This window comes from Vanessa cardui, chromosome 2, assembly GCF_905220365.1.
Source record: "Vanessa cardui chromosome 2, ilVanCard2.1, whole genome shotgun sequence".
Classification (NCBI taxonomy): Eukaryota; Metazoa; Arthropoda; class Insecta; order Lepidoptera; family Nymphalidae; genus Vanessa; species Vanessa cardui.
Genome location: NC_061124.1, coordinates 5,180,087 through 5,197,899, shown reverse-complemented (window position 1 = coordinate 5,197,899; position 17,813 = coordinate 5,180,087). Strand labels below are relative to the sequence as shown.

General features: G+C 30.4%; 3 protein-coding genes across 3 annotated transcripts; all 3 read left to right on the top strand.

The window, feature by feature from the left end:
• The first annotated feature begins 390 nt into the window (after positions 1-390).
• On the top strand, positions 391-1,504 carry LOC124539852 (tol-Pal system protein TolA-like). Its single transcript, XM_047117212.1, has 2 exons — positions 391-551; positions 1,011-1,504. Exons 1-2 carry the CDS (start codon positions 512-514, stop codon positions 1,502-1,504), a joined length of 534 nt encoding a protein of 177 aa, XP_046973168.1. The 5' UTR covers positions 391-511.
• Positions 1,505-2,296: 792 nt separating this feature from the next.
• On the top strand, positions 2,297-5,175 carry LOC124542897 (ATP synthase subunit g, mitochondrial-like). The gene is made up of 3 exons (XM_047120811.1): positions 2,297-2,432; positions 3,889-4,082; positions 4,923-5,175. The coding sequence occupies exons 1-3, from the start codon at positions 2,387-2,389 to the stop codon at positions 5,091-5,093; spliced, it is 411 nt and encodes a 136-aa protein (XP_046976767.1). The 5' UTR covers positions 2,297-2,386; the 3' UTR covers positions 5,094-5,175.
• A 1,069-nt stretch (positions 5,176-6,244) lies between these two features.
• LOC124539670 (carbohydrate sulfotransferase 4-like) lies at positions 6,245-15,410 on the top strand. Its single transcript, XM_047116991.1, has 5 exons — positions 6,245-7,398; positions 7,811-7,990; positions 9,036-9,252; positions 13,058-13,248; positions 14,815-15,410. The coding sequence occupies exons 1-4, from the start codon at positions 6,674-6,676 to the stop codon at positions 13,166-13,168; spliced, it is 1,233 nt and encodes a 410-aa protein (XP_046972947.1). The 5' UTR covers positions 6,245-6,673; the 3' UTR covers positions 13,169-13,248; positions 14,815-15,410.
• Positions 15,411-17,813: the final 2,403 nt, after the last annotated feature.

Below are 17,813 nucleotides of genomic sequence, written 5' to 3'. Positions count from 1 at the left end.
TATGTATGTATATAATTAAAAATATTTTCGAACCTCATTGATTTTATTTTAGTAGATTCAGTAGATTCTGCAATACACTGGTGTGATCGCGAAGTGTAGTGATGGCTGGTATGTGTAAAAAGAAACACAATAGTCACGTGTGTTTCATTATTATATTAGCCATACAATTGTAATCTCTATTGATGAAACTTTTTTTTGCCGTTTGCGGCTATTTTTTAAAAAGCGTTTAAAAAAATACCTACAATAATAAAATGTACCAGTCTCGCTGGATAGATAAATAAAAATATAAAATAGTTTATATATCTGTAGATTACTCTGACATTTAGGGACGCTGGCATTGTTAACATTTTATAAAAAACATTATTCAATCTTTTTTATCTTTCCATCGTTTTAATAGAATCGCTGTTGATCGGTCACTTACGTCAAATATGACAGATTACAACTTCACTTACGTAAATATTTTCTATACATAATTCAACTATTCGAGACACAACAAAAGTTACAAGCAATAATGGCGAGAGTTACAAGAATAGCGTTAGATTTGGCTTTAGGTGAGTATTAGCTAATATGTTATCTCTCAAAGAAACATTGCAAAACAAATTCCTTAGAAAATAATATGAAATATTTAAGGCTAATAAGCAAATTTGTTTTGCAGTTTCTCTGAGAACAGTTCGACCATTAGTCACAAAAATATGGGTCTATGGAAAAAGCTTAATACAAAATACATCAGCAAAATCTTTAGTTTCTAATTCTATAGTGGAACAGACAGAAGCAGTATTAGATAAGTGTACTAATAAGTTGATTTCATCTATGACCGCGCTTCGGGATCGTCAACTGCCGAAAGAAAAAGAGTATCTTGAGAAAGAATTAGAAAAAGTTAAAGAGAAAATATCAAAAACAAAAAATTAATATTTAATATATTGTCGATGTTGATAAAATAAAGAAGTCTAGAAAAGAAGAAAGCTTTTAATTACAAACTTGCTTTAAATATATTTTTTACTTTTTTTTAGAAGCAAGTAAAACTTTGAGACCAGCTTTAGGAAATGCATGGCAATATGCAAAGACTGAACTTGTACCACCATTGACATTAAATTTCTTTAACGGACCTAATGGAAAACGTTTGGAAGAAAGAGTTTCAAAAGCAGCCGATAATTTTATTGCGGGAATAAAAAAACAGATAGATGACATAGAAGCAGAAAAACTAAGGGAAATACAACGAAAAGAGGCTGCTGCAAAAGCATTAGCAGAAAAGAAAAAAGCAGAAGCTAAAAAGAAAGCTGAAGAAGCTAAGAAAAAAGCTGAGGAAATTGCTAAAAAGGCTAAAGCTGCTGCAGAAAAGAAGGCTCAAGCTGCAACTGCAGCCTCTGCAAAAGCTAAAAAAGATGAAAAAGAAACAGTCAAAACAAACAAAGAAACAAAAAAGTCCCCTGAAGCGGTTAAAAAGAAACAACCTGCCAAAAGTAGTGAACAAAAGAAAAAATCACCACCAAAGCCTAAAAAATAAATCGTTATTATTTCGTCTTAATCTCATTAAATTATTTAAAATAAATTTGTTTTTATTTTTAGTTAATATTATGTTATTGAGAGTGTAAAAAGCATTTGCATTAACAATAAACCAATCTAATAACAAGTAAATTATATACAAAAATAAAAAAGAAATGACATGAGTAATGCTTACTAATATTGTGCCTCAAAGAATACCAAGGTTCTGAATTTCGTTCAACACTCGAGTAGATAGCAGTTTACTATACGGAATTTTTTTATTCTTGAAAACCCTTTCGTATTATGATCAGCTCTTCTTTCCTTGATACCTTATGCTCAAAATAAATGCCTGTGCATAGTATGTAATTTCGTAAGTTTTTTGTAATAAATTGAAACTGTTGTATATCTAAGTATTTACATATTTTTTATTATCAAGGATTGAGCGCTAAAATGGTTTACAAATTGTATCAGCAAAATGTTAGTACACTAATAAATCTAACTAAAATGAATGATTGTGGCTTATGAGATTGTATCAGAAAGATCCTAGCATTTCAAAATATATGTTTTTAAATATGCTTTTGGCATAAAATATCAACCTAGTTAAAATAACTTGAATCCGTTCTATTTTGGCAATATGGATTCTATAAAATGATGTGTTAAAAATAACTTTTTGATCTCAAATATAATTAAAATCTAAGCATCTTCTGTGAATTATTTAGTAAAAACTTCTTAGATAGAAAAAAAACGGCCAGTGGTACTATTTTTTCAGTTTATTAAATTAAAAGAGTTACAATATTCAAATGACGTTGATATTTATTAACTGACGCATAACAAACTTCATATCGGTGTCGATTGTAAAATTAATATTCGATGAAAATATAAATAATTAGTTGAACATCTCAAAATGTCGATTGGAACTAATGCTGCTAAAAACACCAACATTCTCTTTCGTAAGATTTTTATTAACTACCTCTATTTGTAAGATTTTGAATTAACATGGTCATTTTTATTATTACAGTTATTAATTAATTACGAGATATTTAACATGTTTTTTAAAATAAAAGACATGGTAAATATCCCGTCAATACAGCTTTCTTTGATTTAAACCATAATGAAACCAAAAAACAATGCAAGTTTTGGTATGATAGGCACTACTTTTCTTGTTTAGTGTATACCCAATTGTTCTATCGAATATTTATCGAGTTTGTCAAATATTACAAATATGACACATATTGTATTAACTGAATCATTTGTTTATTCTAATACTCAAGGAATAGGTAGAAAAGAGCAGGACGCTCACCTGATGGAAAGTGACCACCTCCGCCCACGGGGCTTGCAGCTGCGTTGCCGATCTTTAAGATATGATAGCTTTTCTTGAAGTTTTCCTATTTGTATCGGTTCGGAAAAACCGCTGGCGAAAGCTAGAAAAAGTCGTCAAAATGGTGTTGTTGTAGATTTTCGGACATCTATTATGTAATTAATATATTGTTGTTATCTCTTACGCTGGCTGTGTCGAAGTTGATTTGCTGTAGGCGTTTATGTTCCTTATATTCGATAATGCGTCACACGAAACTATCGGATTGTGCACTACATGGTCTAAAACGGTCTTGTATAATCTGTACACTCTTTCCACCTTAGTTCAGGAATCAACAATGACTAATTTGGAAGTCTCGTATTTTTCGACCTGTTTTTCTACCACCTAGAGATATTTTAACAAAAATATCAATTCCGTCAAAGTAAAGGCAATAAAACTTAAAAATGTGACAGTGCTTTCATAAACAGACAGATACGACTAATTAATTGTCTTCTATATAAATAGATTAAAACTTATATGACTGAGTGACTGCTGTGTATCAGTGGTCTAAAAGCAATGTAAACCTTGTTTCTTTCAATTAGGAAAAATATGATAAAGTTAATAATCATGTTAAATAAAGTTTAACAGTCAAAAACAGGATAATTGCACTTAACATACTAACTGATTAAAGTTTCCTGAACACAAAACAAGATAGGAGTATCTTGCGTGTCATGTTTTGTTTGTCCAAGGGATGACAAATGCAAAAATGACTGTTTTAGATTTGTTTCTAGGTCTGGGTAATTAAGTCCTTGTCTTTTTATTAATAAATTGTAGTCGCCTGCGTTTTAGGGTGTTGGCTGCCATGTGTTAGGCAAAAAAGTAGCCTATGTCTTGGAGTTCAAGTTTGCTTCATACCAAATTTCATCAAATTCTGTTCAGCGGTTTGGTCGTGAAAGAGAAACAGACAGAGTGACTTTCACTTTTATAATATCACAAAACAATATAAATTTATCTTTGTACCTGCAATCCCGACTGAGACATCCATATCTAGCACGAAGAAAATGATAAAATAACTTAATCGTTTAAATTAATCTCCAAATTATTTTGTAAAGGTTTTAAGTCGATATTATTAAGTGAGCTGAGTAGCATAAATTTGCCGACTTTTCGACAAAGAAATATTGAACTGAAAGAGTTTCTAAAAGAGAAGTCTTCAAAGGCGCTGCAATCTGAATGGGGTCGAAAAATAAGTGTTGCGAAGGGATTTTATCAATTAGAGTTATCTCTACCGAAGTCTGCTGAAATGAAGGTTAGTAATATGACGTTTAATTGATAACTGAATTAAGTATCACTACATTGTGTAAAACAAAGTCGCTTTCTCTGTCCCTATGTCCCTTTGTATGCTTAAATCTTTAAAACTACGAATCAGATTTTGATACGATTTTTAATAGATTGAGTGATTCGAGAGGAAGGTTTTTGTATATAATACATGGACAATATAGTAAAGAAACAATGATAATTTTGGAAGTTTGTAATGTGATGTCGTAAATAAACAAATTCTGTAGTATATTTACTATCAGTATTGCACCCGTGCGAAGCCGGGGCGATTGTATTATATAAAATAATCGATCAATCTCAAAGCTCAAAGCAGATCTCAAGCTTCTATGAAAGCTGGGACGGGCTAAGCTTTTTTATACAATTGCTTTTTTTTGTTTTTTAATTATTTTGCTATCAGTCCAGTGCTTATTGCGTGGTAGTTCCCACAACTTGCGTACCATAATATGTATGTTCAGCGCGTGACAGGAACCGATCACCATCGATAATGTACATACATATAGTGATAATATAGACAATTATTTGATGTAATCATGGCAATGATCTGGCAATTCCAAGGATAAAGGAGGTCGTTGGTGATGTCATCCTGACTAAAAAATTTATACTATTCAAAATTAACCAAAAATGGAACTTTTTCATAAACAATAAATAAATCTTTTACTAATTTCCTATTAATTAGAAAATTTACTGATAATAAAATCTTTAGATAATTAATGTAATGAATAAGTGTATTTAAAAAAAACAATGCGAATAGTTTATTAATAAAGGTAGATTTTAAAATGAAAACTAACAAAAATGTTTGTTTTTTTTTTAGCAATTACAAGTTGACTTTGCCCTCGCAAAAGAGTTCATCAAAAGTGGTTGTTATAAATTTATTACAGTAAAACAAGCTTGGTTGCTTTTCTTAGTCAGCTTGGAAGTGATGTTGTGGTTTTTCTTAGGAGAAACTATTGGGAAAATGCATATTGTTGGATATAAAGTTTAAACATTTCATCTAAAGAGAAAGTGTTACATTAATGTATAAAAAAAATGTTTATTTTTATACCTACCTACGATTAAACTAAATTTGAAAATTAACTTATTTTTAACTTAAGCCCGCAACTTAAGACTAATTATTTAAAAAAGTAACTGTATAGCAGAAAAACCTTAATAGCTACGGCTTTCTAAGGCGGCCCATACATCTACTATAATATTTCACAATATAATTGTTTGTACAATATTATTAGCAGTATGAGGATAATATTGAAAAATTGTGCAATTATTCAACAGAAGTTTGAGCGAGCTTAAATTTTACTGCGCAATATGTATTTTTTGTCCTGTTTAGGGTAAGTATTGCGCAATATTTTTTCAGCTCACTGTTTTTTTTTTCGAATCACTAGCATGGCTGCAGCCATGACGTCTTCGTAAGAATTATTTCTCTCATGAAACTGTTTATGTGAATGGTTTATCAATCTTATTGCTAAATATTATTGAACGTTTGGATTCAAATAGGACATTCAGTATTATTGCACAATAAAAATATTGTGCAAAATTATTGTAGATGTATGGACCGCCTAAGATTAGTGTAAATAATCAATCATAAGCATAAAATTAACTGTAATGCCTATTTAGAACATAACATGTATTTCAAATCTATACACAACGTAAGAATTATGACTTCATCAAATTGAAATGTTTCATTTTAACTATTTATTCTGAGTGCGTATTAAATTGAATTGGCATTAAATGCCAGTTGTTTACCAAAGTTGCACACACATCTCATTTTATGGTGGCAGCGTTAGAAGGATTTGCTTCACCTATTTTACGAGTGACGGTTGTTTTAATTCTTGTCAATGGGATCGACCATGAAAGCTATTTCCCATTCATGTCTCATTAATGATTTCATAATACAAATATAATAAATATGAATATTACAGCGGTAACACGAAAGAATAAAATACGACCTCTTTTTGACTTCAGCATATTACAAGTGACATAATAAAAAAAATGTATATATAAAACATTTAATTCACATATTTTTTATAAACATACAACATACATACATATTCAGATAAGGAAAGCATGGCGAGGACCCGCCAGTAATAGTTAGTTCGAATTACAATAAATGCGCTTGCTTCAGCTTTTAAATTTTAAATTTATACAGTACACACTATGTGCATTTAGTAGGAGGATGTTAGTTGGGGAGGACGTTTATAAGTAAACTTTTGTTTTTACTTTATTAAGCTGATCATTTTCCTTAAAATTACAGTGCCTTTCATTTAAATTAATGTTAATGAACTAGCCACCTATAAACCAAGTGATACGTAACGACAAACGACAGTGACGGAAAATTAAAAAAGTTTTTGACAAATAATACATTTGACAAGTAATCTTTCAAAATGGCGTTGAAGGTGCAATGCGGTGTTTCCGCGGAAACGCGAAAGCAAGAATCATGATTGAAAAAAGTCAAATAACTTATAAAAAATGATAGTTACTGTATATTGGAAGTGTTTGTTTTAAAAAAAACATCTATTCTATCCTTGTGATTTTGAGTGATCAGTTTAATTCGTGTTTTTTTAAATAGTAATGTTGCGACGAGTTAATTTTTATTCAATATGCATTGCGTTCGGTCTCAGTGTTTTATTAATTCTTGCTGGAAGTCGATATACAGATAACACTAATTACCGTCCAGCTTCTGAGAGTCGGAGAAATATAAAAAACTTCTTGAAAATAGAAGAAGTGGAAGAAAATTTATTGCAGCCGATACCAACAAACCCTTACGATGGGTCTCCTGACATCGAAAAAATATTAGATAAAACTAGACTTAAAATTAAACATGAATTGTGGACTTATAATTTTAGTATATCTGGTGTACAAAGGCTGGAAGACTTAGTCATGGAGTCAGGAGGAAGACCTTTAATAAGTTTGATTATTTCTACATGGAGGTCTGGTACAACATTTCTTGGTGAAGTTCTAAATGCCGTTCCAGGAAATTTCTATCATTATGAACCGTTTTTAAACTATGGAATTATACAAATAAGAGGTACACCAGAGTCTGATAAGGCATTGAAAACTATTAAAAAAATGTTTCAATGTAACTATGATGATATGGAGGACTATTTTGACTATGGAAAAAATCATTGGCATCAATTCAGCCATAACACAAGATTATGGGACCATTGTAAATATAAGAAAGAACTGTGCATCGATGCTGACTTCACTTCTAGGGTCTGTAGGCTGTTTCCATTTCAGAGTATGAAAGTAGTCCGAGTTAGGCTACGTCTTATTAAACAACTTTTGCAAGATAAAGAGTGAGTATTTATTAGTATTCTTATAGTAAAAGAGAGCTTTTTAAACTTTATGTATGATTAAGTCTACTTAAAGAAAAACATTACTAATTTAGATAGCTGTCATTGTTCCGAAATGTAGATTCTACAGTGAATTTTAATAACTATGTTACACAATTAAATTAATTATGTTGCAAGAAGAGTAATAAATAAAAGGTCTGTCTTCGTTTCAAACTAAAGTATATATTCATTGTCCAGTAAGTCAGTCATTTCATCATTTTTAAAAGCTTTGTAATTTCTAAAACTTGGAAAAGTTATCACTAATATTAGTTTTCTATGTACTGATCATTGGAAATATATTATCTTTCGAATAAATATTAGAATATGAATTTGAAGTCCTTTTTGTACATTGTTTAAATTAAGTTGGACATTTCAGGCTTAATTTGAAAGTTATTTTGTTAATCCGGGATCCTCGAGGAGTGATGCAGTCGAGGCAGCACCGTAACTTCTGCCAGCCGGCACCTGATTGCTGGAAACCTGAACTGCTGTGTGCTGATATGATTAGTGACTATGTCGCTGCTGGACGCCTCCTACAACAATATCCGGATAAATTTATGTAAGTCAACTGAAAATTTTTTAATGATAAGGATTTAGTACAACAGTATCTAATTAAAATACTATATGAATATGCCCACAAACATATTATTGAATGAAATTACTAATTAAAAACTACGTATATGGTTTTTATTTAACTGTAAAGAATAAATAAAGTGTGCATATGTAATTGTTGCCTAAAAATTAAGGTAAGTTTATAATAACAATAAATATTTCTGAAAAAAAGAAGGAAGCAAAATTTAGGTTGTTACAGATAAAACATAATTAGCTAAAAGCTGCAGATATCGTTGCTGGCTTTAATCCAATTATTTCCACATATAGCTTATGTAAACAAACAGAGCTTCCAATTTTATTCGTTGGCCGTTCATAATGAACAACATCCTGGTTAAATAGAATGTGTAAACAAATACATGGCTATCATTAAAGTTGTATACATTTTAGCCTAAATATTGAAATGCTAATTAATACAAGTTTGGAACAAGTTCTATTCTTCAAATTATTGTATTATGTTTATGAAGATTTGATCTTTTTTTTTTATTCGTTATTATTCGTTGACTTCCATGAAGGATAAATTATAATTTAATTGCATTTAATTACCTATGTAACTTGATTGTCGGAAAAGATTAACAACTGATATTTACTAACATTCCGAAATGGGAGTAACTTTTAATTTAATTCTGTAATACAATGATTGAATATTGCTTGCAAGAGCCTTCTTGAATAAAGTACATTGCTGTATGAATAATGTAAATTCTCCTCTTTCGTCAAATGCTATTCAAATAAGGAGACAAACAAAAATATATATTGTTAGTTTTATTTATAATAGGGGCATTAAGGTTGAATCATCTTGCTATTTGCACAATATTTCATGTTTGTGCACACAAATTGACGCCATGATAATATTTGATTTCCATAATTTTTTTTTATAATGACCATCATATTATTATAATAAAAAAAAATATGTCCTAAGCTACATAACTATCTAACTAGAAGAGGAAAATTAATCAGCAAATTATTGTTTTGTTTATATTAATTTTTTTATTCAGGGCTCTACGTTATGAAGAACTAGCTCTGAATCCAAGTAGCACATCATATGACCTACTAAAGTTCCTACGTTTGGGTGTGACACAATCTGTCGATGAGTTTCTCCATTCCCACACAAATGTCGAGGTGGCCGGTGTGAGTTCCACATTCAGAGTCTCCCGTGATGTGCCTTTCAGATGGAGGAATGTTCTAGATTTTAATTTTGTTGATGAAATTCAGGTGAGTTTTTTAATTTGTTCATTCTCTTATTCTTAAAAGGTAATAAGGTATAAATTAATGTTACTAATGTACATGGGATGAAAATGACACCCAAGCCTGCATTTTTTCCAAGCAGGAACTATATTTATTCATTACAGAATATAATTATAGTTGGACAAATAAATAATAGTTTCAAAATGCAAGAAAATGTCATAACAGTTTATTTACATTATATTTCACTTCCATAGTCAGTCAGTCATTTTTTAGACGAGCATGTTAACTTCAAGGCCTTTTTTTATTTGGCTCTTGTAAATACGTGTTAAAAACACTCAGTAAAACAATAAATACAAAAACAATATATCTTCACGTTTATAGTGAACAAGATTGAAAAAAAAAAACAATTCCTCTTTTAACATTGATTTAAATAGAGTGCTAAAAACAAGGTCGGCTTGTGTTTCGAGAGAACTCGAGTTTCGAAGGGCACTTGATCTATTTTATCTACCTAAAGAACAATCTAGATCAACGCCGTTGAATTTTCATCTGCATACACCGGTAGCGTTATTAAATCGAAGCGATTTGTTTTCGCGAGTTTTTAAATGTTAGAAACATTTATAAGACCATAATATCTTGACGGCATAAGAGCTATGTTGCTATATGCATTATTATGTCACATAGATGGGTGGACTGGCAAATGGGTCACCCGATGGTAGGTGGTCACCGGTGGCCAAAGATGTTAGTGCTGTAAGGAAATATTAATCATTTCTCGTATTGCTCCACTAATTTTGGGAACAAAGAAGGTGTGTGTGCGAATGTTACTCTAGCTCATTCACCCTCCAAACTTCCGGTTTCGAAGGTTATATAAATACTAAATATTGCCATTTGCCGGCCGATTATGTAATGGATACCCATCCATGTGCCTGTGTCTGTGCCTGTTAATTAAAAAAAAATATGCCATTACCAGTTTATTACCAAAAAGTCCGAAACTGACTAATTACACTTATACGTCAATAGACTAAAAAACTATTTTATAAGCTGCCATTGTCGGCAATAACAACATACATACAGTACCTACATAGACGTGCTTGCACTAGGCACTATCACAAATTTAAAGTGAGTGTACCGCGGTAGCCAAGACTTGATCTGACACAGGATTCAATACAGGCCATTGTAATGTCCCCTATAAGCACAAGCTTTATGCTTAGTCGTAAGAAGTAATAAAATAAATAGATGTTTCTCAATGTTTTATCGTTTTAACTCAAAATCTTCTTAAAGCTAATAATTTGAGAACTTGTTATTTGAATTGTTAGATTTTTTTGTAGACCCTACTCGTTTCGAATTATTCTCAGCATTTTTTTGTCAACTGTCCATAGTTTATTTTTGACAATCATTTATTACTTTACAAACAAATTTAATTTGTTATTTACAAATTCGTTTGACAGTACTATACGATATTTGCATATCGTGTACGCAAATAGATTTAATTGGGTATGCTGCGAATGAATATTGTTTGCCATATTTAGGTCGTTGTAACAGTGTTAAATAATGACTTCATCAAATGAGTTAACTACTATCACACCTTTTTGACAATTCACGTACTCATTACTACATGATCAATGTGATTATCGTAAAGATCATTGATTTAAGAACACCTTTACCAAAACGTAAAACTAACGTTAAATTTATTAAACGATCGAATGAGAAGCATCGGACATCGGAAAATATAAGATACGACATGGCTATACGAGTGCCGAACGAATGTCGTGTGATTAATAATTTTTTTTTTAGTTTTTAAGGCATTTTTGAGGAAAAAAAAACAAAAAAATATTGAAATAAATACGGTTTCTGTCTCGCTTTTTAAAATTTGGACCGATAATTATTGTTTAAATATCGACAAATATCCACTGTTTAATCTTTTTATAAAATAAAAGAAAAAAATAGATTTTAATTAATCCTTCTTTTTAAATAAATTTTTGAAGTTTTTGACAAATTTTGAAAAAAGCTAAATATCATGTTAACTCAAAAATGGTTCACATTTTAAGTATGCATATGGGGGTTAAAATTATTGCAAATAGTCACCCCTATCACCTCCTAACGGATATACGTCGAGTAACCAATAACCCTGTATATATATTGATAACAAGAACCTCATCGACATCAAAACGAATTGTAACTTTTAATAATATAATCAAAATAAATTATTAGTTGCGATTCGGCATTCTGTAATCATTTAACATGATATTGTGATATTTTTGAAATGTGTTATATTTTAAAACACAAATACGCACTATTGACTATAGCACACATATACGATGTTATCCGCTCGCATAAAAATACCCTATGTAAGTACCATTCCAATTATAACCATACATATATATAGTATCGGGTAACGGACGAAATTAATAATAAATCTTATGTAGGTGTATTTTAGTTTTTTTTTAATAAAATTGTTATTTCAATGTTGGTTACTTCAATTTATATATGCCAATAACGGCTAGAATTAGATGAAGCCGGCGAAAAGGACTTTTCCGTGAATAAAAAATATTTTTTTATCGTTATAAACAGTTTCAGTATTACAGCTGACAATTATTAATAATTGGAGATTTATATAAAAATAGACATTTAAATATGCTGTCACAACGATCACTTGACATCGAAAGGAACTCTCAAGTGGAAAAGGCTTGACATTAATTGATATTTGTATAGCCTATACCACTCGAAGAAGGAATAAAAATATACCTTAGGTTTGAATTTCTTATCTGATTAATTCATAATTTATATTACTACTCGATTCCACTTGACTATGTACTTCATTTTATTTTTAAAGAGCCAAAACAAATTCGAAATATAAATTCAGCATATATACACAATTATACATATATAATAGTTAAAAATGATTCTTATATTTAAAGTTAATTATGTTTTTTGACTCTGCTGTTTTGGCAATCTAAACTCAGTAGTTATAACACGTTAACCGACGATTGCGAATTCGAATTTGGGCGAGTACCGTTGATTTGTCAATTCCTTAATTTTTGTTTATAAATCATATAGTGTTCCTCGGTAAAGGAAAACATCACGAAGAAACCTACATATGTCAGATGATGATGTGCTTGCTACATGTTTATCCGACAATCCGCATTAGCAACCCGTAAACCTCGTTAAAAGGGAAAGCCTTAGACTTACAATATAATCATAAAAAGTAAAAACTTTTTATGAGTCGAGCACCACCACAAATACCCGTTGATAATTGCGCTGTATGAAATATTAACCATTTAATACTTTGCTAATTCGCCACCAACCTTGGTAACTAAGATGTTTTGTCCCTTGTGTTTGTAGTTTCATTGGCTCACACACTCTTCAAAATAGTACAGAAGTGTTGTTTGGTGATCGAATATCCTTTGAGTGGGTTGTACCTAACCAGACGGGCTTGGTCGAATCCCCAAATAAGTAATATTATCTCATTACAAGTGGACTATGTTGATACATAATTAATACAAGGTCTCTAATTTCAAATTATCCTTTAACATATCAAAATATGAAGTAATTAATTATACTTTTTCCTGTTTGTACCAAATACGCGTTAACTATAAATATATCTAAAGGTAATAATTTCGGGATATTTAACATGTTTTTTTTATTTTTGTCTTGTTCACGAGACATTCGTAGATAATGTTGAAATATCGAGCTGCACCGAACAAAAATAAAAAACATGGTAAATATCCCGAAATCAATACCTTTAGTAATAAAAATAACCATGTTAATTTAAAAAAAAAAACAATAAATATATACGTATGTATATGTTGTATGATGTACGCGTTGTTATTTTCAGGTGACGTGCAAGGAAGCGATGTCTCTGTGGGGATACCGCATGGCGCACAACGCAACGCACATGACAAGCAAAGACTTCAACCCCCTAGATCAATATTCACTCACTCAGTGAGACTACTTAAGAAGTTAATTTAATTAACTATATTCTGAACGAAATATTGTCAAGTCTACGGTTATTCATAATTTTATAAGGTGAGTTTTTATAGTTTATTATATTTATTATCTGTGTAGATTAATAAACCTTTAATGTTTATGCAACAGCGAGTTCTTATAATTATTTCTTATATTGCTACTCATGCTGTAAACTTGGAACGAACGTAACACTTGAACTTATCTTGACAGCTTTGAAACCACGATTTCAATCTAGATATAACGCAGTTATACGTAAAAACAACGAAATTTTTTCTATAGTTATAAAATATATTTTTTTGTTTTTTTTTATTGCACGGTCTTATAAAAAGGCGGCTAATCAGTCAAATTAAAAGTCATGTTTAAAAAAAAAAGTTTGAATATGTATGGTCGCATTAAAAATACTTTTTATTTAATAATAATAAAAATATCTTATTAGGAGAATAAGGATAATTTTGTCTAAAATATATTTTATATGATAGGTAGTTTGTTGTTTCTACTAATTATATATTATTATATAGTATTACGGAAAGGCTCTGAATATTGCCCTTTGAAGGTTTCATATGGTCTACGCCGCAGTTAATTATTATAAGTTTTCGAACCTAGTTCTCGAAAGTCACACAGCGACTGCTTGCTTCTAGTAAAAGTTAAAATTGCATGAAATACATTGCTCAACTTGTTTCACTTGTTTAAAAAGTACCGCATGCTCTCAAATGTAGTATATTTACGTTACGTTTGATAGCTTTCCATTAAATATACATAACGGGATAAACATAGTAGAACACGCAACGGACTCCGTTACACGGCGTTGAGACGGCTAAAAATATTTTTAATCTCCTAGCATTATCAAGTTTCATATAATTGAACAATGATATTCAAGTAAACAGATATGTCATTAACGCGCAAAAAATGAAGACTAGAAAACGTCCTAATTGGGACGTTTGCCTTTAGTCGTTTTCATCATAATTATGCCAGTAATACGTTATAATACATCATAATGATATAGTAATACGTTTTGCGTAATTAAAACATCTAGTTATCCCTTTTACTTATTGTTATTATCAAGCTATCCTTTTTACTTGTAACGAAATGTAAAATAAACGGTCCCCGGCGCGGCATACTTTTTTCTGTTGTTTATTATGGGTATAACATATCTGTTTATTAGAATATCATTGTAATTGAACATAACATGAAGTGGGTTAGGTTAGTTACGCTACACTAAGTGGAAATGTTCAAGTGAAACTTCATAGGCGATACGATGATCGATAAGTGGACGAGAATTGAGAGAAATTTTACAGACTCATCACGTTTATGTAAATATCTTTACAAGAGCGAGACGGAAGATAATAGAGTACGTAGAAAGAAAGAGCTGGAAATATATACTCAATGTTTATGTACACATATCTAATGCAATTATTTTTTTTCTCTGTGGGCCAATCGCGTGATATGATTTTAGGCTATTTATGATTATAGCCTTATCTTTTTTTAGTTCTTTGACGCTTTCCCCTTTTTTATTACCCATGAAAGAGGGCGGATAAGAATTTTGTGAAAAAAAAATTGTAATAGTTTTAAAACGATTATTGTTGAATTATGAACACCTGTATAATCTCTAATTTTATCTATTTACAGATGATGCTGCATTATTTCCACATCAACAAGTATTTTAATCGTCATTAATATATATTTTTAATTTAGTTTGTTACGAGGATATTGAAATTTAAAGAATCTCTTACAAAGAAATGTGGCTGAATAAATTTTTATATTTTAATAATTATAGTTTTATCTCAATAGTGAAAATTGAAACGTAAGTACATTTTGGTGTAAAATTAATTGTAAGTTTATTTTTTGTGATTTCTGAATCTCTTTTCTTCGTTTTAATGATTATTGTGAGATGAGCTGGCTAAACGAGAAGGGAATAACTAAATATAAATATATAAAAAGATTGCATAAATGATAATAATCTGACGTCATCGTACATTTATTAGTATATATGAGTTAGGCATCAATTCGTTATCAGACACGATGGTATTAAAGATATAAGTCTAGTCCTTCACGTTCGTAATATCATTCTTTCGAAAAATTTTGAAATAATCTTTTTTTCGCTGTCGTCTGTACTACGACATACCGAAGTCGCCAGTATGTCCGATAAAATAAATCCTATTGAAACTTTTTGATGCTTTGACAAGTATATAAAATAATAAGCAAAGACTTGATTTTTAAAAGAGGAATTAATTAAAAATTAAAATCAAACACAAGTGAATAATTATAAGAACTGATCTCCTCGTTTTGCCGGCTAATCGAAAACTTTAAATATAAACTAATGTTCTAGACGGTACTAGATGATTTTCAAATTATAATATTAAAAAAAAAAGATAATAAACAAAGATTCTAGGTGTAGTGAGCGTGTTCTGTGTAAACGCAATGGGTGTGTTATATCAAAACGCAAAAGACGGACCATTAGGTAATAAAAAAACCTCCGAACAATAAATATTGAGGTGATTTTAAATAAATTCTCATTTTGATCGTAATAATTTTCACCTCTTCCTCTAAACGTTTCTAGTTAGGCTTTAGTACTCGTTAATTTTAGCACTCACGGAATTGAATATAATGCTTCCATTACTACACTATTAAAAATAGTATGTATATATATATGTGTGAGATGGATCCTGCTTATGTATGTAACTTTTAACATAACCGAATTAGTTTTAACAATACAGACACCAATATATTAATTATTATTATTAAAGTAAATATATACAATATTCTACATAGGCGGGATCATCGAACGGTACGTAAGTCTTCGCTTTAGCACATGAGATTTTAGGCTTTAATGCGATACGTCGCTACAGTGATTATTGATATTAGCGCTGTAACACCAAATTATTAACGCAATAAAACGAGTGCCTCTATTATTGTAACGAACGTGCACGCTCAATGCATTCGTGTTTATACACTTTGAACGCCCCAATAAGTATATTTTGTTCACTGTGAATACTACACTAGTTATACAAACTCGTTACATTCTAAAAAGTTTAGACTTAAATCAAATATTGTGACCGCCATAGAGTAAAAAATTACTTAAGGCTGGATTCATACTGACATTGGAAATGGGTTAATTATACATTTTCAACATATCCTTGCAAATAATAGTAAACAATATAATTGCAGTCGCTTGGTTCTTATTGTTTTTTTTTTTATGTTTCCTCATGAAAAAGGGAAAGCATCATACAGCCGGTCAAGGCTTGACTTAATTAATTAATAACTTTTTTTCCTTTTATTCTTTTTTAATTACAATTTCAAATTATATTATTGTGTAAAGATTGGACTTTCTGAAATATGCAAGGCGTCGTTAGTTATTTCTGTAAGATAATGTGTTTATGACTACTGAATGGACTCATCATATAATAGGGGGGGGGGGGGATAATATTTTTAAGGAATGTAACAAGTCTAAAAATATTTTTGCCTTAAATGAAAATGCTTTTCAAAGACTAGCTCTGCACGTGGCGTGCACATTCGTGGCTTCCGTAGAATAATATCTAGATGCACTCTGCATAGCTCCTAGTAGCTTATAATGTACACATATACAATTGAATCAATTTTATATACAAGGAAGGGGTACGTTTTTGGGTAAATGTAATCTCCGTCCATAATGAAGTTATTGAACGTGACAAATAAACCCCAGTTTATTGATAATTACGCCGTTCAACCAATCAAAAGCCTTTTAACAACTAGCATAGATAATATAACCAATGAGGGATTACAATTCGAAGTCATTTTTGACTGTCAAATTATAGAACAAATATTTCGATTCTACCCTCATTCGGAACAAATTAATGCCAAAATAAATGATTTTGATTGAAGTGTGTTAAAGTGGACTCAATACTCAAAATAATTTTACAAATTATTAATTGCTACGGTTATTAAATATTAACTCTGGCAACAAAAAATCTCTCTAAATAAATACTCGTTTAGTAAATAACATGTATTAGGCTACGAAAAAGTCCGTTCGACTTCATTAGGTTCATTGAATCGAATGTTTAAAAAATGTTTCACGGTGACAAATAATCCTACATTTACAATGAAGCGTATTGTTTTTTACATATTAATATGTTATGCTCAGATATCATATCTCGACGCCTATACGCGTATACGTACTCGATATTAGCACTAGAATTTGACTGTCGTTATTCAAGCGTATTTTATATGGAGTATAATTTTATTTCATTAGACATAAGGACGCTGTAATGAAAATCGAACAAATGGAACTATAGTGTAGTGAGAAATCTTTAAGTGCACTTGATTATAAGGCAGTAATTAGATATTTAAATAAAATTGAGTAATGTTAGGGAAGTTAGACGAGAGAGAAAACTAGAAGCACGCATAGACATTTTCTAAGTGATGGTTTTACGCAATAAGTATTAAGTACAGTTTACTGAATATGGAAGCTTCATTCATGGGATTTCTACTAGGAATTGGTTAAATGTGTGATATGTTATTTTAAATGTGGTAAAATTGTGCTAAAATATTTTAATTATCTCTAAGTAAAAACTATAAGGTTATGTGTAATATTTTATTTTTGTCATATAACGACATCTTTATTTACATGTGTTGATTTAAATATAGAATAG